A 21802-nucleotide genomic window follows, 5' to 3' on the forward strand; every position below is an offset into this window, starting at 1 on the left:
TAAGTAGAATACTTACTGATACACCCACTCGACTTCCGGAAGTGCAATCTCGATGTATCAGTAAAAAGACAAAGGAGAATGATTTCGAAAACGAATAATACATATTATAAATAATATAGAACAATAATAATTAACTTAAAATCAACTCAGTACTGTTTGAGACCCATCTACTACAGGACGAAACGGAAATGTAATGGCCGCCTGCGAGGAAACAATGTAAACAAAACAATTCCTCATATTGCACCATATTCAGAAATTTCAGTTTTCACACGTAATCAGTATTCCACTTATTAAATTCAACTATGAAAGACTAATAACGCGAGGAAAACGTTTTTTTTAAAAATGCAGTTACACTTTCAGACCAAACTAGCCAATTGAAAAAAAAACCCCGTAGTTTTACAAAAACAAAAAAGGCACAAAATCCAAATTAATTTTTAAATTTTATTGCTGGATCTTACCACAAATGCAGCCTCACAGGTCATTCATTGGAATGAAGTTAAAAATAGCTCCTGTAACTACTAAAAACAGTCATAGTGGTATCATGGGAGTTTGATTGGATCATATAGTGCTTTACAGTAATTCCTTTCAATGTTTAAAAATACATTTATGCTATATTGCTGTGCAAATATTACATTCAACTGTCTACTCCACGATTCAAGTATGATTCATTACAAAAATAGACTAATAGCACCTGTCTGCTTCTCTTCTTCATCTTGTGTAAACCTGCAAACACTTACCTTGTGCACTGTTGGGGGTGGGGTGGGAGTGGGGGTGGGGGGTAAAGAGGTCACATTAAGCTATCTGACCATGTATACACACACACACGCCTCTATACAATATCAACATACACTGCAGAACTCTGAAAACACAAATGAGGATGCGCATCGGTGGAACAGGACTCCCGTTTTTTTAAAAGCAAAAGTGATAAATCGTCGCTACTGTGTTTACAGTTAAAACACATGATCAGCATGTGAACATGAAACACTGCCAGGACAATACAATACAGACGAAGAGTACCCAGTACTTGAAATATTTGGTGACAATTTTTAAAAAAAGCGTCAGCAGTGGTCCACCACCCCCCCAGATTACAACGTTTTGGGATGACATTCTGTGCAAGAATTGGAAAGCTCCGAGGATAACTTTAGGGGGCATGTGCGTGAATAAAAAAAACATGCATGTTTGAATCAACAAAAATGAATTGGACAGTAAAACAAGCACATGGAAAAAACGACAACAAAAGGTGTCTAACAGTTGAACAATAACAGGGAGATCAAGTGGACAAACAGAAACGGGGAAGGGTTAACTGGCGGTCCCCTTTTTCTCCATTACTTTGCGTTACATTTCGAAAAAGTGTGACACTCATTACGTTGACACCCAACATTTTGGCTTTCAAGGCAAACAGCCACCGCCTATGGCGTAATATATGCAATACATCAAAACTTGAGCGAACTCGAGAGCAGCTTTGAGGCCATGTGCATGATTTCTCGGGAAAGTTATCCCCAAAAAATAAATCAAAAGAGGATTTTTGCAATGAACCTGGCGGTGACTCTTCAGTGCAATTACACACCAAATGTATATATAAACAAACCTCCCAACAACAACATGATGCATAGTTTGTATCAGGCTTGAAAATGACGACGTCGACGCGGATTTACATTGTCGCCGTTACAACAAGAGTACATTCCATCTTACCTTGTCAATAAAGGCATCATCCATTCACTACTGGCTACAACAGAGTTTATATGATAAACACTTTTCAGTACATTTAATATAAATGAGCCACTTCCAACAGTGTGTACCTCAGTAAACATGTTTTATTACACCATCTAGTCTTAATCAAAAGCAGAGACATGTACAAACATTCTAAACATGGGAAGAAATGAGAATGAACGAATGGGGGGTGGGGTGGAGGGGTGGGGGGGTAAGGAGTGAGCGATGGAAAAAGGAAGTGGGGTGGGGGGAAGACAGCAGACATGTATCCTATTATAAAAACTCCTCTCTCAACTGAGCGCACGCAAGGAGGGCGCGCGGGAAAACAAACCAAAGGATGTTAGCGCTAAAGTTAAAAAGGAAAGGTGGACCATTTCATTGTTTGTCGAGAGAGACGAGACAAAAACAATCACAAAAATAAAACGCCATAAAAAAAAAAATAGAAAAAAAAAGAGCTGAGTGGGAAAGATTTTCCAATTACCATGAGTTGACGTTTGGGATAGCCTGACACACGAGAAGGGGGGAAGGGATGGGGAGGTGGCGGCGAAAGGGGGGGGGTTGTCCTCCATCCAGTCTGCACACTAGATGAACAGACAAGAGGGAAGAATGGGCAGAGGAGATGGAAGGATGGCGGTGGAGGACGACGACGAAGAAGAAGAAGAGGCGGCATTGTGTCCACTCATGCAGGTGGTGGTGGCGAGGGGCTGAAGTCCGTCCTCCTTTTGTCCATCCGTCCATTGGTGTTAGTGAGCTGAAAGGTGTCAAAATGGAGGGTGGAGTTTGGTCTCGAGGCAGCGCAACGGTCAACACTCTCTCCCTTCACCATACACCTCCAATACGACACACATTTGCGATGAACATTTTTTTTTCTTCCCCCCAAACGGACATGCACACGTGAGGCCAACAAAATCCAACTGACCGGGAATAGCTAATAAATGCAATAACAAATATAGATACTGGAGGAACCACTGTCCCCGAAAGGGTTAATAAGTTAAAAAATAGAAATAAAAGTTTTGTAGGCCCAATGGAGTGTGCCAGGCGCAGCACCAACATGGCCGTCTGGTGGCTTACAACAGTATTTTGCCCCCCCCCCTTGGGCCTATTTCAGGGTTCAAACAAGGTCATCAAAGTGGAAATTTGGGGGGAATGAATCAACACCAAATGGGATACAATCGTGAAGCCGCCTGAAATTCGGACGATATTTTGAAATATCTTTACAGGTAAAGAAAAAATGAAAATGTGTTGATGATCGTGACCAAAGCTTGACACAATCCAAAAATGAGAGCACCCCCCCCCCAAAAGTAGTTTATCCTTAACTCCAGCAGCTCGGACCACACACCCCAACACCGTGCAATCAACCAGGGCAACTTTTACAACAAAAATAAAATTGTGACTTGACAGACTTTTGTTGCCGTATGTTGCTCAGCCCTACATCAATCCTTGATTTCAGTATTATCAATGCACCCCCCCCCCCGTCAGGTTTCTAAATATTCCTTTCAAAATGGACACGCGCGCCCACGCACAGAGGTCCCCCCCACACGGTAAGTCAGAACCTTGTCACATCCTGTTTCACAGCACTATCAAAACTCTTTCAAAAAGCTGAATCCAGAAAATAGTCAGCGCCGTCCGTCCCTGTGACGCAACTGGCTCAAAATGAATGGTTGTCAATGACAAAAAGCGCCCAGACTGCTTTTGAACCTTTGCTTAGCTCAGGCTTGTCCAAAGTCCGGCCCGGGGGCCAAATCCGGCCCGCGGTCGAATTTCATCCGGCCCTCGGCCCCCGTCATAAAATCAGTGCCGTCTGGCCCGCAGTTTGGGCGCAATGGAACACGTGTTGCATTGACTGAGGTCTCGTAGACTGGTGAGTGATGTTTCATAGAGTACTGCTTCCCTCTAGTGGCTAAATGAGTAATAGCATTCACTAAATGAGTAATAGCATTTAGACACTAGAGGGCATCACTCACGAGTTAACAAGACATCACTCCGTGTTTATATTGACTGATATGTCACATTTCAAATGATCCTTGCAGTTGTGGATATGTGTCTTGCTTGTTCATTTCCCTGTTGTTCGAGTCAAAGGTTTTGTGAAAAGTCATGGTGATACATTTTATGTTTTAAATCAATCAATTTGCACTCAGGAGACTTCTGTTTAAGAAAAAGTCAAGTGAATAAGCAGTTGCATGTGATATACCCGTTTCAAATGAACCAAAAGAAATTCTTAAGATTGTTGAAATTAAAATAAAAATGGAAATGTGAAACAGACTGGCTTACTAAAATTTGTTGAACAATATTGTTGTTCAATGTAAAGAATGTCAGCCAAGGTCGGCCCCCTGACATTTTACCAACATAAAATCTGGCCCCCTTGGCAAAAAGTTTGGACACGCCTGGCTTAGCTGATTAAAAAAAACTCCCCCCCCCCCCCCCGCCACAATTGTACATGTCAATGTCAAAGCGAACGGCGTCCGTGCTTGCGTCACAGGGAGGACATAGCAGAACAGCGTGGATACAGTGGACACATGGCAACCCGAATGAACAAAGATGGCACTAAATTTGGTCAACAAACAAGAACCATTTGGAGCGGTTCCTCTGTAACAACTCTGCGGCAGGGATTATCGTCGATATGAATTCACTATATACCCAACACACATCATTTAAAAAAAAAAAAAAAAAAACATTAAAAATATGTGCATGACTTTGTGTCCACTGGGAATCTCTCATCCAACAGATCAATGGTGCCAGTTCCAAGTACTTACTCTCCAGACTGAATGTCAAGAACCCAAACGGACGACACTTTTCGGCTCCTTGCTGAACTGAATTTTTTTGCTGCCGTGTCGTGCAAGGGGTTCTCAGTGGACACAAAGCCGGACTTTTCAGGCAAAAGCGAGCTGGCAGAACCGAGATGAACGAATCAAGTTAACGCCACGCCGGGTAAGAATGTTCAGAGCACACGAAAGCGGCGTAAACTTACTGACTACATTCTTTGGACAGTGATTTGGCTCCAGTTCGGCATCAAACAAAACAAAATTTCCAGAACCAACATGGGGGGGTATGAATATACATACGTTTTTACAAATACTATTCGCCCCACCGAAAAATATTGATTTCAACATTACAGAACAAGACAATACTTTCACAAGACACAAATTGGTCAGGGTGAGCCAATCACGAAAATGTATTATAAAAACCAGGACATGTTTAATTTTGTACTGTCAGGTCTTTTTTTTTAACGGTTCACCACATTAGATGACAATCGCAGAGTAAATCAGACAGTATCAATGCAGATAACGTATTTTCACGACCACACGGCGCACGGTGGTAAAAGTGAGTTAACATTGTTAGCAGACATGGCGTATGCTAGCTTAAAAAATACGGTCGCACGCATGCTAGCTTATATTTTTAAAAATGCAGCGGGACCTCAACTGAGCTCTGTGGTACTCGATTGAAGTATTTCACAATGTCGTCACGTTATTTATTTTTTTTAATCAATCCTCAAATCCATCAAAGGCCTAATCTTCGGTATCGGAAGTTCATAATCAGACGCGGCAGGTTCCCCTCGCGAGCTGTGCGGCTCCCCAGAAATGATTGTGGCTTTTGCCAACGGCGCGAGCAGACACGCTGGCACGAGCATCCACATTCATAACTCCCTCCCAGTCTGAGCATTCGCCATCGAGGTCACCGCGACCGTTTCTGTCCATTACCATGGCAACAATAAAGCCGACTTCACGCGCCATATTGTGCGTATCGCTAACGTGCAGGTCACCTTCTCGACAGCGTGGATGACGAAAGTGAACGGCACTTCGTACATGTTGGCCATGTGTTTGTCACTCATCTTTTTGTTGTACGTCAAAACATATTTGCCTCTCATCGCTTGCCGTAGCCCAAACAGGTACGTTTTTTACCCTGGATGGATAGATGGCGCCATTTCATACGAGGCGACACGCCCGCCCCCATCCATTTTGGAGCGAAGTGAAGACTTTGAAAGGCGCCTTGTGGTCGTGAAAACACGGCAATCACCTCGAAACGGAAGAATGGCATCATCACGAGCAGCGTTCAGTTCTGTTAATTTGACTCCCATTTGGCTGATGAGTGACTTTTTTTTTATATAAATGGCCTTGCTAAGGGGAACTTCAAAAAAAAAATGAATAAAACTGAAACGCTGTCATCAGAACACAAACCGTAGCCCACTGACTTACAGCTGGGGAGGCGGTGATTGTATCATATGTATCAAATACATTTAAAAAAGCACATATGCAAATGAGGACAACTCAAAAGAGAAAACAACTGTAGATCGTCACATATGAATTAAAAAAAAAAAATGTAGCATGTCGCTTCGTTCCACAACACGACCACATTCGGTTTTGGTCAACTGGTATGATTGGCTGCTCCAAACGATCAATTTAGCCACTCAATATAATTTGCATGTATTGAATAAGCAGCCTGTAATGCCTGCAGACCAAAAAATAAGCCCCCTAAAAAAACAATTGCATAGATGTCAAGATAATTCCCTTTTTTTTAAGCAAAAGCACATTTAAAAAAAATAATAAATCTGACAATCGTCATATTGGACACATCAGGACACCCGTGTGACAACCGGCAAGAAAAAAACGGATCCACTTGAAAACTTACCTTGCACTTACCCGCTAAAGTCAAAACGTCCTTCTTCGTTGTCCAATCAGGGTTATCAATAAAGTAATTCAATTTTTTTTTCCTATTGTTGCACCCACCTCATTTGTCCATTAGCGGTGTCGATACTCCCTCTCCCGCTCCCTCTCGCGGTCTCGGTCGCGGTCCCTCTCGCGGTGGCGGTCCCGCTCGCGGCTGCGCTCGCGGTAGTAGTCTTCGTGCCGCTCGCGACTGCGAGACTTGTGCCTTCTGCTCTTTTCCCTCGAGCGGCTGTGGTCGCGCTCTCTGGAACGCTCTCGCCTGCGTTGGGGGGGGGGTAGCGCCGAAAAGATTAAAGGGGAGAAGTCGCATTCAAATTTGAGCTTGTTAAAAAAAACGGGATCTGGACCTGGTGGAGCCGTAACTTTTGGACTCGATTCCGTGGAGGCAGTCCTGAAGCGAGCTTATGAGGACCTTGCAGCGGTCATCCGCCGATACTTTGGACTGCTTGATCAGACTGATGGCGGTGACCAACGTCTCGATGGCGCTGCCATAGTCCGCTGGAGATGAGAGGGGGGGAGGCGGGGGTTTAGGCCTGCCGTCAAAGCGACGCATCCGCTTCTCGCGTGCAATCGCGCTCACTACCTGCGCTGGCGTCAGACACGGCTCTGGAAATGGCGCTGGAGGAGATGGCTCGGTTTCTGTTCATGATCTCCTCGAATTCCGTCTCGCTCAGAGGGGTCCGGGATGACTCCATGTCACTGGGAATTCACGCACGCAAAAAGTTATTCAAGTCAGCGTTGCCGGCGGAAACCGGCAACGGCCATTTTTTTTTTTGTTTTAACTCACCGGCCTCCGGGACCGTAGTCTCCTCTTTCATATGGTGGCGGGCGTCCATATGGATCGTTTGGTCCAGGGGGACCCCTGCTGTCATTGGGGGGCATGTTATTGCCACCCGGCGGGGGGAAGAAGGCGGGATTGACATGGGGAGCAGGCGGCGGCCCGCCAGGAGGAGGACCCCCCAAATGAGGAGGCGGAGCCAGAGCCAAGGGGGGCCCGATGGGGCCAGGGGGACGTGGCGGGAAGGGTCCCGGAGGCGGGGGGCCTTGTTGGGGCGGAGGCGGTCCGGGAGGTGGACCGTAGCCGGGAGGCGGGGGCCCCGGAGGCAGGGGTCCTAATGGCGGCTGACCAAACTGACCGGGGAAGAGAACGGGGGGAGGCGGCCTGTCCCCACGGTTGGGAGGACCGAGGGGTAGGGGGAGGCCCTGGCCGGGAGGTGGTCCTGGTGGGCCGGGGGGACCGGGAGGGGGCCGTGGGGGTCCCTGGATCCCACCTAATCACAATATGGAGCAAAAAAATAAATATTAGGGGCCTTTCATAAGGCATATAAGTCTGCTGGCTAATAAGCTAAAAAAATAAAATAACGCGTCTACACTTCACAGTGGCAGTTCAAGCGGTCCGCAGTCACGACTGCAAACTGCGCTTCGAAACACATTCAGGCTTTGACGCACGGTTCGACTTTGAAGCCGGGTCAAAGGAGAGAAACGAGTCCAATGAAAGCGAGGCGTTTCACTTCACCTCTGTCACGCCAGCTCCCCGGATTGTAATTCAGATCCAGGTGTCCATCTTGGTGACGAATCAGATCGGGTCTCATCCCCGAGCCTAACGGGGAGGAGAAAGCAAACCAAATTAAAACCAATGCAAACTTTCCCCACTTTCCTTCATCGCTTCTTGTAGCAGGCCGCGGAAATCAGTTCCCTCCTACTGGAAGCGTGCAAGCAACCAGGCAAGATTGGAAGTTTTAAAATAAAGTTGTGGGAATGGCAGCTGGAGAAGATGATTTATTTACAGGAGGCAAAGAGGTTAAACAAACCAGATGGGGGGGGGGGGGGGGGGGGCTTTGCACAGGAAGAGGGAAGCTGTAAATATTTCCCAGGAGAAACACGCAGTCACGAGCCTTTAAGGCATGCGAGCACAATGCCAAACAGAAAATACAAATTTCATTTGATAATAAAAAGCACCAAAGAAATGATGCAACAAATTTCGTTGGTGTTGAAGAAACAATAAAAAAAAATAAAAATGAATAAAAAGAAGCAGCCTCCATCTCACTAACTGACCAGGGAAGTGAGGCGGTGGCCCGCCGGGCCCAACACCACCCGGGAAGCGGTCTCCTCCGGGGCCGCTGGGTGGTCCTGGAAACCTGCCGCGACTTCCTCTGCTGCCCATCGGAAACCCGGCGCGCCCCCCGCACGGGGGCCCGGCTTTCCCTTCGCCCGACATCTGGCCCGACTGCGTACCTACGTGAGGCAAAAGTATGTTGTGGTTTTTTTTAAAAAAAGTTGCATTGCCCTTCTCTGTATGGTGGCTGATGAATTGGACTTACTGTGCTTACTTTTACGGGATTGCATCTCAAATTGACTGAGAGACTGCTTGTTGCACGGCGCCACGATGGGATTCTGACCGTGCAACTCCCTCTTGGACAAAAGCTCCATCAGCTTGCGAGATGAGCCCTCCGAGCCCACGCACACCAGGGCAAACCTGGCGGGACAAACAAAAAAATTGAGGCCATAAATCTTAAACCCGCAGGGTAACTCGTGACAATATTAACACCGGGGACTTTTACCCTTTGGATTGCCCATTGGCTCTGTTTTCAAAGAACTTGATTTCCAACACATCTGTGATGCCTATCGAGCGAATCGCTTCCGTCAGGTCCTCATCTGTCGTCCACTGTGTGTAAAAAACACACAGCCATGATTCAAATTAGACCTTGAAGTGATGAACCAAAAACTTAAAAAAATAATTTTATTCCACTCACCCACGTGAGGTTCCCAATGTACAGGGCGATCCTTTTCCCGGAATAGGTGTACACAACATTGGGCGGGGCGGCCTTGCCTCCGTCAGAGCCCCCCTGGGCGGGCAGCGAGTCCAAATAGTCACGATCTTCTGGCGCGTCGCCATTATTAGCCGACGGGGAGATCACATCGTCGTACAGGTCGATCTGCTCGTGAACGGGGTAGTCGGCTTCCTGAAAGAGAAAAGTATTCTGGTTCGGTCACAGTGCAGAAGTTGGACATTCTTTGAGTGCTTGTGTGTTTTAAATAAACTGTTGATGAGTCTAAATAGTTGTCGATATGTCCCATGATTGACTGCGTGTGTGAGCTGCCCTTCACAAAAGGCCTCACTGAGGTTAAACGGTATAGAAAAAAGACGGATGGCCATTTTTGGGGGGGCATTGATGGTCTGTCCTCAAGACAAGTTTCTCCGATGGGAGACCAAATCAAATTACATTTATTATGCGCTACTTAGGCTTTATTTTCTATTCGCAGCGCTCGGTGCTATTACTGTTTGTCGACTAGCTTATGATTTGATTGTTGTTGTATGAATTATTTTTGCTCTGTGTACAGCGCTTTGTACTCAGCGGGTGGTTGTTTTCAAGCGCTCGATAATGGCAGTTGAGTTGCGAATTTATATGCACAATGCCATGCACATATGAATAATTACTTCAAGACTGAAAATTGTAACGCTAACAACACCTTACAGAGATGTGCATCTAAAGTATTAATGTGTATGTGCAAACAAAGTATTTTGAGCAGTGTTACAGAATCATTAACATTAATGCAGAATTTCCGCATAAAATTTAACACGCACACGCACGCATACACAAAAGCCTGACTTTTGAAAATACTCTGATGTAAAATACACATAAATAGTTACTGTTGTGTAATCAACGCACAACGCACAAAAAAACAACTAACGGGTTGCCTTTAGTCGTTGTTTTAGTGGAGCAACATCAAGCTACGCGGCTAATAAAAGCAAATTTGTTTGGCTTTGTTAGCATACCATTGGCGGCCATGCTCGGGCCGCAAAACTACAACATCAATGAAAAAACGGAGACAGATTGTTTGATTGGAAAAGTATCCAGGAGAACGAAATAAACGCGCATTGGTCGTCAAGTCTCACACGAAGCAGAATTATATAAATGTTAAATGATTGCTACTCGAAACCGATGACTCGGGGAGTTAACACCACTGCGAATGACGGCCTTGTGCGCGAGGAAAATGGCAGAGCAAAAAAAAAAAAATACAAAAAACAAAAAAACAGCAAGACGTTTCTCATTCGCGAAAGGCGGGGTGGACGGCAAATAAACAACAGGATCGCTTGGCAGTGCAAAAATGGTGCAGATTACGATAAAATACCTGGCTGAACTCCTCCTCGACGTCGGCGTAGATATCGATGTGATCCACACCGTCCGCCATTTTCCTCTGGCGCCTCGCTCCACAGAGCAGGCACCAACAATGTGGGCGGAAAACAGCGCTCTCTTTGGCCAGTATAGGAACTGCAACGCACAATCGCTAACACTGGTCAGCATCAACGAAACAAACATGAATCATGTAAATATGATTTAGAGTGGGTTTTCGCACGATAGACAGTGGTTCCATTAATTTCGAACTATAGGGTCCATTTTTTCCGCTACGCGCTATCTGCTATTGTTTGTTTTTGGCCATTTTGCTCATCTACTAGCTAGTTAGCACGAGCGACTGTCACTCAGCATAAAGAGATTCTTGGTCTCTTTATAATCACACTGGCTAACGAAAAAAAGTGGAACGAAAAAAGACGTGGACAGCCGTGGACATTGAGTATTAAATCATGGCGGAAGTGACGCAACGGCGCACAGTGCGGCGCCAGTTTCCCGCCGTAGCGCAATCAATCAGAGGCACCTGGGAAGTCGCAGGGTAAGTCGCATTTTATTGACGATCCGGATTAATTTCTAATTTAATGACAATATTTCACTTTGTTTTTTTCTTTTTCTACGGTGCGGTGTATTTAATTAGTTCCCTGATTTGTTCCGAGTCCACCTTGCTTTTTGTATCGTTATTTAAGTTTTGTCGAGTGGAAGTTTTTACCCATTGAGTTAAGAGTGCTTTTCCGTTGCGCAGTCATTTCTGAAACCGGCTTCCCTAGCGACTTAACCTATTCTTCCTGCCATACTGTGTTACAGGTAATGTTTGTTTCCTTTTAGTTTTACTGTATATAGTTGTTCGCGTCGTTTTTCATTTGGCTGTTTGTGTGACTGGTGTGTGCCCGCAGTTCGTCCAGGGCCGCCATGATTGTACATGGCGCAGCCGTTCTGCTGCATGTGATGCGTTCAGTGGCATCACGTAAATGACAGTGTACGTGCGTTTTTTCCTTTTTCTGTAAATAGTAAATATACGATCACCCATGTTGTGTGTTTTGTTGTGCATTTTGTCTTATGGATGATGTTTTGTGAGGCAGAGCCACCAGGGAAGTCGCAGGTTATTTCTGAGACCGGCTTCACATGCGACTTCAACTATTCTTCCTGCCATACTGTGTTACAGTAATAAAAAGAGAGAAAAAGCCACATCCCAGTGTCTGGTCTTATTGAGGCGGCAGCGACGTGGAGCTCGAGACCATCACAGTTGTGACCCCAGTCACACATGCAGCCACGAACAGGTGGGTGAGGGGGGCGGACAAAACGCCGCAGAGCGCCCGTGACCCGGACGGCAAATGAACGACATTTATCATCGATTTTTATGAGGCGTGGCGGAAACATGCTGAGCGCGTACATGTGCTGTCCGTGTCTACGCAAATAACGAATCACCCTTGGTGTGCGGCCCCCAGAACCTCCCGACGTGATGAGGAAAGGAGAAAAAAGGAGGAGGACGCCAGGTTGAGAAAGAGAAGATGAGGCCCGAGAAGAGAGGAGTAGCGACGAAGGCTTCATGGGAATGACGCCGCTTCTTCAGGCTCACCACGCCAGGGATAAGGTGGAGGAGTTTGTCCACAAGGTCAGCGCTACGCCTTTAAAAAAATTCTCGCAGGTGCCGTCGTTCCGCATCACCTTACGGTCTCACCAAGGTGTGGGACAGCCGGTGGCGCGTCACCCCTCAGGACGTGCTCCCCCCAACTGGCTGAAGGACAATGACTTCCTGCTGCACGGTCACAGGCCGCCCATGGCTTCGTTCCAGGCCTGCTTCGGGAGCGTTTTCCGGATCCACGCTGAGACGGGCAATATCTGGACCCACCTGCTAGGTGGCGCACGCGCTTGAATTTTGCTTCTTGTGATGCTTCTGTGACTTGTTTAAAAATTGTGTCGGCGTCCATCGCTCCCTAGGCTGCCTATTTTTCCTCTGCCTGGGCTTGATGTACATGTTCCGACCCCTACCATCTCGTTACCTCTGCGTCCCGCGTCCTAGGTGAATAATTTTCCCACGGGACGCAGTTCCAAATAATGTGTGTTCTTGCGATGAAAGGAAATTTCTCAGTCAAATTAAAAAAAACTAATGCAGGCCTGACAATTTCACGGTAACGATTGTTACCGGTAGCGTTTCGTTTCCGTGGCGTCATTTTGACGGTACCGAAAAATGGTTTCCCATTAAAGTCACCGCACACGAGTTGACTCTACTCGATCGAATCTGTCCTGCGTGATCAACGCGATTTCTCTGTGCTTGTATGTGTGTTTGTGGTGGGTGTTACTTCAAATTTACTTGCATTTTGTTTTCAGTGTTGGCGGGGGTAAGAGATAACGTTATGTGCGCATGCGGGTTGCTATTTTAGTCCGCAAACTGAGGAATTGCGCGGATGACAGTTTGAGATGGTAGTGGAAAAAACACACAAAGGTCTTATTACGATATTTAATAAATGGGAATGCTTGTCTGATTTTTCGTATGAATCGTCCGAAGGGTGTATCACTAAACTCACCTGTGACATGCACAGAACACGAGAGCGAGATGCGACGAGAGGCACGATTACGAGGCAAGTTGGTGATTAGATCTATAGGCTAATTGCTATGAAAAATATTCAAGACAAACAGTTTTGGTTATTCTAGAATTTACTGGTTGTAGCATGGTAAGTTTAGGAATAAAACATTCGTCACAAGGTATAGTTATGCTAATGTTAACCGTCAGTAGAACTAACTTTTGTCAAATTGATAGATAACGCGTGCATCGCTTTGGGAAGAGGATGTCAAGCCACATCAGTACGTACTTGTATCGATGATGACCAGTAAATTAATCTTTTACTGACTGGAAAAAGTACTCTGATTTTGTGGTATGTTGTATTCATGATGCCACATGAGTACAACATATTTTGATCCATTTATTTTGTTGAATAAACCTGGAGTACACAGCAGCTGATGTTCATTGTTAATCTTGTATGCTTGAATTATTAAAATTTTTGCAGCATTTGTTGACAAGAAATAAACCGATTATCATTATATATTGTTGTTGTTTGCGACATTATCATATGGAATTGAAGAAGTAGACCATTTCAGAATTCGAAATTTGGGACTCTCAAAATGCATAATGGGACTCGTACTTTTCTGATCAGCGAGTCCCTGGGACTCGCTGGGGGTAAACTGTAAAATTATCACTGCAACCCAACATGTCTTTTGTGGCGCCGGTCCAGGAGAAGGTGGCTATTGGCATGTTCTTTCTGGGCGTCATCCTCTGCCTGTCCTTGTCGTGGCTCTTCCACACCGTCTACTGCCACTCTGATGGGGTGTTCAGGGTCTTCAAGTAAGACCCCGCATTACTTCAATTATTTTTTTAAAGCAATCTTTATTGTTTTTACTGTTCTGATAAGAAAAAGGGAAATTTTATGCTTGAATTTTTGGGAGTTGTGGCTCAAATCCATTTACAATATGTTGAAGGGTTTGGGTTAGGCACGTGTGTGTTGGAAGTGCAAAAAATGAATTGTTTTTTATTGATGAGAAGCAGTTCATCATTCACCTAATTTTAGTCTCGACAGAAAATAATGTCAGATGATTGTTTTGAGTCAAAATAAGCCATTGGCGAGCATCTCCTTTCCCCTTTGGAAAGCGACAACATTTTTGCCTGTTTTCTGGCATGTCACGGTACAAAACAATAATTACGAGAGCATTTTATTTTATATTATTTTGAAAAAAAATGTTTTTTCAACAATTGCATGGAGATGAAAACGTTTTTTTTTTTAATATACATATTTTTTTACATTTCTGCTTATTTGTGTCCAACAGGCTTGACTCCAGCGGCATCGCCTTCCTGATCATGGGCTCGTTCGTGCCGTGGCTCGACTACTTCTGCTCGCCGCAGCCGCGCTTCATCCACCTGCTGGTGGTGTGCGTGCTGGACCTTTCCGCCATCACCGTGTCCCAGTGCGACTTTTTTTGCCACTCCGCAGTACCGAGGAGTCCGCGCAGGTCACTGCCGACGTCGCCGCCTTTTCCTTCCTCCGAGGTTGTCGCGATCTGTCGCCGACTGCGTGTTCCGCCGTCTAACTCCAGGTGTATTTGTGGGCTTGGGACTGAGCGGCGTGGTGCCCACCCTGCACTTTGTCATCAGCCACCATCAGGGCCACCACCATCGGACAGATGGAGCTGCTTTTCCTCATGGCCACGCTTGACATCCCCGGAGCCTGCCTCTCCGCGGCTCCGTAAAGGTTGTGTTGATCGAGCGACGGAAGGCGTGAGCAAGCTCGGAAATACAGCAGACATTATAATTTAAAAAAAATATATATTTTTTATGATGATTATTTTTTAAGGATGAGTTATTTAAAACTTTGCCAGTGTCTTACGCATATTAACCAGGTCCAGAATGTTTTTATCAAGTTCTCGCAGCTGAGACCCGGAAGTAAAAGGCGGACCAAAACCGGGAACGAGTCATTGTTTTCCTTGGCGTTTTGTTTGCTCATATTTTTGGTGTTCTTCAAACACGTGAGCGAAGTTAGTTAAGGGACTTTCTGTCTCAATCAGGCATTTTTGGATTTTTTTTTATGCGCAGGAGACGACCACTAATCCAGGAACGTTGTTTCCGCGTCGGCTGCTGGCTGTCTGCGTGCAAATGTGGCGACGTGTTGTGCAAAGGTAACGCGTGCTTAACTTTTCCTCCTTTTCACTGGATGCTTCCCTAAAAAATATGTGTCTCTTTAAAAAATAAATAAACATTGTCTTCTGTTAAGCTTGTCTCGATTCGATCAAAACATTGGGCGCATCTACACAATCAAACGAGATACAATGCTAATCCGATTTTTGAATGGAAATTTATTTCGACCGTCAAAAACGATCAATCATGCGAGAAATTTTGGAGTACAAATATGTTTTGAACGCAATAATAGATCACTCTACCTGGCTAATTATATTGTAAACGACGGTTTACAGTTGCGTTTTCGAAGAAATAATGAATAGTCAGCTCGTCGTAAAAACAAAAAATGTGACATTTAATGATCTCTCGCGTGTTCTTTCAAACAGATAAACTGTTCCGAGACGTCCATTTTGTTGTTTTGCAGCAATAAGGAGTCAAAGTATACATCCCTAACGTCGTAATCGAAATTTGAATATTCAATGAGTACTCATTAAGTATTCACAAGGCCAGACAGAATGACTATTTTGGTCATTTTACTGATTTATTTTACATTGTTCGGTTGCCTGAACGTCGGCATTTAAAAAATGACCAAAATGCACATCTGTGCTTTTCAAACGACAGCGTTAGACATAACAACACTGGCTGACAGGCTGTACAAGATGGCAGCAGCAGCCCAGGGTGTCATTTAGTGTGCTTGAGGAGCTCTATGATGTCACTTAAGTGAACCTTTCATGGACTGTGTGACATTTGAACAGGCATCGGTCAACGCTTCTGAACCTGCGCTTTGAAATGGCATTCCTGGGTTCATGTTAAATTAAGATCTACAATGACCGACACAACATTTTCTCCAAAGCGCATGTTCAGAAGCAGTGAGTGATGTTGTTGTCAGCTTCCACGTGTGTCAGTGTTGTGCAGTCCAAGCTTGTCAAGCAGACAACACGGCGTCCTCTGCTGCTGGCTTAACCTTTGTTACAATTTCGACAATTTTTTTGTAGATTTTTGCGTGTTGTCATCTCTAAATCAATGACAAAGCATAAAAATTGTGTGACATGAAATATTCCAATTCATGTTTTACGTATATAGACATCGATATTTGTTTTGGTCATGGCACAGTACCGCTTTTATTGTCCATAGAGAGCAAAAATACAACAAAAAACCCCAACGTGTATGTATAGCGCTGATGCCACTGAACATGTCAAGTGGTTGAAAGTAAAATAAATATTTAGGAATAATACTTTTACGAGTTTTTTAAAAATTGTATGTTGAATTAAAAAGAGAGATGCCGACGCTCGTTCCTACTGACTGCTGTCAGGCTGCTGACTAAAAATAATTATAATAATAATATGATGTGAAAGACAATTGTAAATAGCACTGCGATTTATCCATTTTGTGTTTATATTGCACATTATATAAAATTGACATCAACTGCAGCACAAGGGTTAAATGTATTGCCTGTCAGCCAGTTTCGGTGTTAAACTTGAGTCAAGCTTTGTTGCTAAAATGATGTGAAATTGTTTTTAAAAAGTGCTTGTCAATATATTGTCCGGATGGAATCAGAGTCTGCGTGTTTTGTGTCTCACTGAGTTTAATTAAAGCGGCCTTGTTATGGACGGCAACCGGAGTTGTTGGGGTTTTGTCCTGGAAGACGTTTGGCCTCTGGTCCGAGCAGACTTCTTGGATTGATGCTCAAGGCCAAAAAGGGCGAGCTGTCCTTTCTGGCGTTTGCGCATGAACCCAGGAAACCTGCTCGGACCAAAGGCCAAACGTCTTCCAGGACAAAACCCCAACAATTCCGGTTGCCGTCCGTAACCACACGCACTTTACCATGCAGGACCAGAATTTTTATGTAAATTTGTTCGCAGACCCCGCCCAAGATTGCCGAAATCAACCAATCACAATGCGGCATGCAAATTTTTCCCCGCATAACCCCGCCCATACAAGTCCGGAGAAACCAATCAGGTTGTGGCATGCAAATTTTATTTGCATATGCCACGCCCAATCGCCCCAAATTTTAATATGCAAATCGATTTGCATGCCCCACCTCTACCTGATTAGCATACCCAATCAGACACCGGCATGCAAATTTATTTGCATATCCGCGCCCACAATGGCCTGGAGCAGCCAATCAAAAGACGGCATGCAAATTAATTTGCATAGCCACGCCCACTTTGTCCAAAAGTTTGGGGTTTTGTTTGCGTCGCCCCGCCCACAGTGGCACCAGCCAATCATGAGTGTACTATGCAAATATGATTTGCATGACCCCGCCTACATTAACCGGTTCCAGCCAATCAGATGGTTGCATGTAAATTTTATTTGCATAGACTCCGCCCAGCTCATCGATTTGCATAGCCCCGCCCCAAATTACCAGCCAACCAATCACAATGGGGCACGAAATTTTATTTGCATAGCCCCGCCCACAAGCGCCCACTTCAACCAATCAGTGCTGTATTACAACATATTTGCATAACCCCACCCACCCACAGGATTCGCATAACCACTCCCATTATGCTAATTTATACTCATTAGCATAGCCCCGCCCACTCACAGCAGCCAATCGGATTGCCACGTATTTGCATAGCCACACCCCCAATCCTACTCAGTTTTTAAAATGAAGGAAGTCGAGAGGTGTGTTTGTTTTCATTTTATTTTTCATGTTTAAAGAAAACATCAAAGTAAAAAAAGTTAAAGTAAAAAAAAGTTAAAGTAAAAAAAAGTTAAAGTAAAAAAAAGTTAAAGTAAAAAAAAGTTAAAGTAAAAAAAAGTTAAAGTAAAAAAAAGTTAAAGTAAAAAAAAGTTAAAGTAAAAAAAAGTTAGCGTTAAAATTACAACAAAAATTGGTAAAAAAAAATACAAGTGTTTAAAAATATTACTCACCAAAAATGTCGAAGTTGGAAGATTTTGTAGCCTTCTACATTTCGTTGCCTGGCGAAGTCAGCCTGTAACAGCAGAGCTGGACCAACACGTGGACCTGAGACAAAAATGAGATTGTGAGTCTCGAGTCACCTTGTGCAGGAAATGCAATTTCAAATGTGATCAAACTCACCAGCACAGAAGGTGATGCCACACAAGTTGTCTTGGACTCTGACCAAGTGCTCGCACGTTCAGCTCCTGTGCAACAAACAATATGGCATCAAAGAAGCGATTAAGAACTGTCAAGCATTCAAAACTTACTGCCCATCGTGGAACCTCTTCCAGCCGATTGCATCAAGCCAAGTGTTGGACGACAGTCGCCGCCTGGTGAAGTGCACCCAAGAAAAAGGACACCGGCTTACAGCGCATTTCTGGAGGGAGACAAGGTAAGAAATCTTGAAGGCCTTCGGTGGGAAATTTGCAGTCAAACTAAGAATTTGTTTTTCATGTCCAACCTTTTTTGACCCATCCTGTGACAGCCAGGGAGAAGGTAACCGCTTCCGAGGGCCTCAGACTGGACAAGCCTGAACACAAACAGGAGGTACACAATGGACCCACCCAGCTTTTAATTCAGTTAAATTTTAATGTGGGTCAAGTTGAGATTTCAGCTGCAATTTCGAAACTCTTTGCCCAGCAGGCGCAGCGTCTTGGTGACCAAAGTGCAGACGCCACGATGGCACCAACTGGAAGCTTCTCAGCAGTCAAAAAAAAAAAAAAAAAGAAGTTTTAGCATCTTGGCTCATCTCAGAACGTTGATCATGACGTCATGTTCGCTCCACCACCTGCAACAACAGTCTTTTTTCCGTGTCGTCTTATTCCTCAGTCAGCTCTGGATGAAGTCAAGATTCACCTGCGCACACACAAAAGTGACGTCAGCGAGACGAATTGAAGTCATTTACGATGTCCTTCCCTTCCTCCAGCAGCAAAACAGCAACTTGAGGCCAGACTCTCAACCAGCAGGGTGCCGTTGACGGCGCCAACTTTGGCAATCCTCCCCTCAACTTGAAAGATTTCAGCTGCAATTTCGAAACTCTTTGCCCAGCAGGTGCAGCGTCTTGGTGACCACGGTTCAGACTCCACGATGGCACCAACTGGAAGCTTCTCTGCACAGTCAAAAAAAAAAAAAAAAACATTTGTTGTTGCAAGTGAAGGAGGAAACAATCACATTTTTTAGTCCCTTTTCCAACAGAAGCATCATTGGCGAAAAAGAGCGACTGCAGAATGGTAAATGTACCTTCGACGGTCCCAAGAGACATTCGTCCCAGTGCAGCTTTGAGGGAAGCTGCAAAAGAGAATGTGTTCTAAATAGTTCACTTGAGCCATTTTGCTTTGCAGCGTGCTCAAAATCAGCACACGGCCCCATTTGCCGTCGTCTTGTCCGTCAGCAGCACTGGATGCCGTTTGACCTGCGCACACACAAAAAGGATGTCAGAAAGTGAATTGTAGTTATTTGCGATGTCCATACCTTCCTTCAGTTTTGTCCAGGAGCAAAACAGCAACTTGAAAAAAGCTGAGAGTCCGGCCTCAAGATGTCGGGGGAGCGCAATTTGCAATGAGGTAGTGTGCAGCACCAAATTTTGGAAAAAAAAAAATTGAGAAAATTGCACACTTTGTTTTTGGTTCCTACCGGAATCACGTCATCACTCGAAGCCTCCTGTAAGCTCATCTTCATGTGCTGAAAATTAAAACATGATTTCAGAGTTGTATGCGCAGGAGTGTTTTTGTCTCTTACCAGTGACGAGAGCAGGGCTGAGCTGGACACCTTGGCAGTGGCCTGCAGCGTAACGGGTGGGCTGTAAAGACGGTGAAATAGTTTTGGTAAGCACATTTCAACAGCACCCCCTCCCTAAAAATAGCTGCAGATAGCCATTTTTACAGTCAATTTGGCCAGTCACTTGAAGATGCCAAGCCTGTGAACAGAAATTGCACAGTTACAACAAAGTAAGAGCAGGGTGTCATTTAAATTGTGGAAATAAAAACGCTGGCAACTTACCTTCTCAGCACGCTGGAAAAAAAATTAAAAAATCAAACGGTGCCATTTAAAATTGCAGGCGACTTACCTTTGTAGAGTTGAACAGCCTGAAAACGCGAATTAATGTTGAGTTCCAAAAAGTGAGCAATGACGGGTGTAAAAAAAAAAGAAACTTAAAACATTCGATTTGCCAGCGTTTGACAACTTACCTTCTCGGCGTGCTGGAAAAGATAAAGAAAAAAAATTGCAAAACGAGAGTTAGTTCCATCGAGCCGTTGCAAATTGCAGGCGACTTACCGTGGAAGAGTTGAACGGCCTGAAAACGTGAATTAATGTTAAAAGTTGCAAAAGGTTAGCGATAAAAGGACGAAAAAGAAAGCTCAAACGTTGCGTTTGTCAAACGCGAGCAACTTACCCTCGCTGCGCGCTGTAAAGGAAAATAATGCAAAACGAGTTAGTTCAAAAGAACACAATGCCATTTAAACTTGCAGGAGACCTACCGTGGAAGAGTTGAACAAACTGAAATGACAAGACAAAAACAAAGTTAAAGCGTTCACCTTGCCAAGCCTTGTGGTCGTCTTGCCGCGATGTGGACGTGCAGTCAGTCGTCAGCCTGGAGGGGTAAGAGACCGCTTGTTCAATTAGTCGCAGCTTAAATACGTTTTCGCTAACGACGTCATCACGTTTTTGTTTTTTTAAAAAGCTTTATTTAACAAAGAAGAAGTAAAAAAATAATTGTGAGAAACAATTCCCGAAAGAAAAATCTCGGTAAATGCGAACCAGAGGTGAGGCTCGAACTCGCTCTCACCGGACCGCACCGTTTGTCTCTAACCATTAGGCTAACCGTTCTGATGACTTCCGGCATTGAAAGTCGTATTTTACTGTCTTTCTCAATTTTGGAGCACAATACTATTGTTAATGCGAATAAGTATAACCTCCAAATTGTCAATTTCCAAATGTGAGTTGGTCTAGTGGTTAAAGACCATCCTTTAGCTTCAGCCGTCTCGTGTTCGAGTCCCCTTTTCTACTCACCTGCATTTATGCACACATGGAGGTGAGCGCGGGGATCGAACCCGAGTCGCCGGAACCGAGAGCAAAGTTTTAAACCACTAGACCATCACGGTTGAGATTTCCGGCGAATTTTTTGTCCTATTCATAGATTTCACCTGAACATGACAAAGCTAAGAAATAAGTATGACTTCCAAATAATGAACTTTCAAATCCAAGTCGGTCTAGTGGTTAAAGACTATACTTCGGATTCAGCTGACTCGTGTTCGAGTCCCCTTTTCTGCTCACCTGCATTTATGCACCCATGTAGGTGAGCCCGGGGACCGAACCCGAGTCGCCGGAACCGAGAGCAAAGTTTTAAACCACTAGACCATCACGGTTGAGATTTCCGGCGAATTTTTTGTCCTATTCATAGATTTCACCTGAACATGACAGAGCTAAGAAATAAGTATGACTTCCAAATAATGAACTTTCAAATCCAAGTCGGTCTAGTGGTTAAAGACTATACTTCGGATTCAGCTGACTCGTGTTCGAGTCCCCTTTTCTGCTCACCTGCATTTATGCACCCATGTAGGTGAGCCCGGGGACCGAACCCGAGTCGCCTGAACCGAAAGCAAAGTTTCAGACCACTGGACCATCACGATTTGAGATTTCCGGCGAATTTTTTGTCGTATTCATAGATTTCACCTCAACGTGACAAAGTTAAGGAATAAGTATAACCTCCAAATTGGTAGTTTTCAAA

The 21802-nt window shown here is 44.6% G+C and overlaps 2 protein-coding genes and 1 pseudogene across 4 annotated transcripts in view; 2 read left to right on the forward strand and 1 right to left on the reverse strand.

Annotated features, from left to right (window-relative positions):
• LOC127593837 (ninjurin-2-like) overlaps positions 1 to 21802 on the forward strand; it is a 150184-nt gene that overhangs the window by 34455 nt on the left and 93927 nt on the right. Inside the window, exon 1 of one of the 2 annotated variants that reach the window (XM_052055529.1) lies at positions 12833 to 12838. The exons of the other annotated variant lie outside the window; for it this stretch is intronic. The gene's annotated coding sequence lies outside the window, so the exon portion shown is untranslated. Of the gene's footprint in view, positions 1 to 12832; positions 12839 to 21802 lie in introns of those variants that run through there. 2 annotated transcript variants of the gene reach the window in all.
• Positions 428 to 11479, reverse strand: cpsf6 (cleavage and polyadenylation specific factor 6). Of its 2 annotated transcripts, none has more exons than XM_052055513.1 (11): positions 10509 to 11479; positions 9128 to 9337; positions 8936 to 9039; positions 8705 to 8850; positions 8430 to 8609; positions 7891 to 7974; positions 7162 to 7645; positions 6958 to 7073; positions 6722 to 6872; positions 6435 to 6633; positions 428 to 2461 (listed from the first exon to the last, which is right to left on the reverse strand). In XM_052055513.1, the coding sequence occupies exons 1-10, from the start codon at positions 10566 to 10568 to the stop codon at positions 6447 to 6449; spliced, it is 1722 nt and encodes a 573-aa protein (XP_051911473.1). In that variant the 5' UTR covers positions 10569 to 11479; the 3' UTR covers positions 428 to 2461; positions 6435 to 6446. The 2 variants fall into 2 exon arrangements, with proteins under 2 accessions (XP_051911473.1, XP_051911472.1); XM_052055512.1 differs by having other exon boundaries at positions 8696 to 8850.
• Positions 11769 to 18803, forward strand: LOC127594080 (adiponectin receptor protein 2-like; annotated as a pseudogene).

Source organism: Hippocampus zosterae, chromosome 21, assembly GCF_025434085.1.
Source record: "Hippocampus zosterae strain Florida chromosome 21, ASM2543408v3, whole genome shotgun sequence".
NCBI lineage: Eukaryota > Metazoa > Chordata > Actinopteri > Syngnathiformes > Syngnathidae > Hippocampus > Hippocampus zosterae.

What these genes read in the sequence shown, in the direction of transcription:
- cpsf6 (XM_052055512.1), bottom strand. Translation starts at nt 10,568, where the DNA reads ATGGCGGACGGTGTGGATCACATCGATATCTACGCCGACGTCGAGGAG. An exon ending in ACATTGGGAACCTCACGTGG is followed by an intron (nt 9,040 to 9,127) that starts GTGAGTGGAATA and finishes TTTTACACACAG; the next exon opens with TGGACGACAGATGAGGACCT. An exon ending in GGGGAGCTGGCGTGACAGAG is followed by an intron (nt 7,646 to 7,890) that starts GTGAAGTGAAAC and finishes TATTGTGATTAG; the next exon opens with GTGGGATCCAGGGACCCCCA.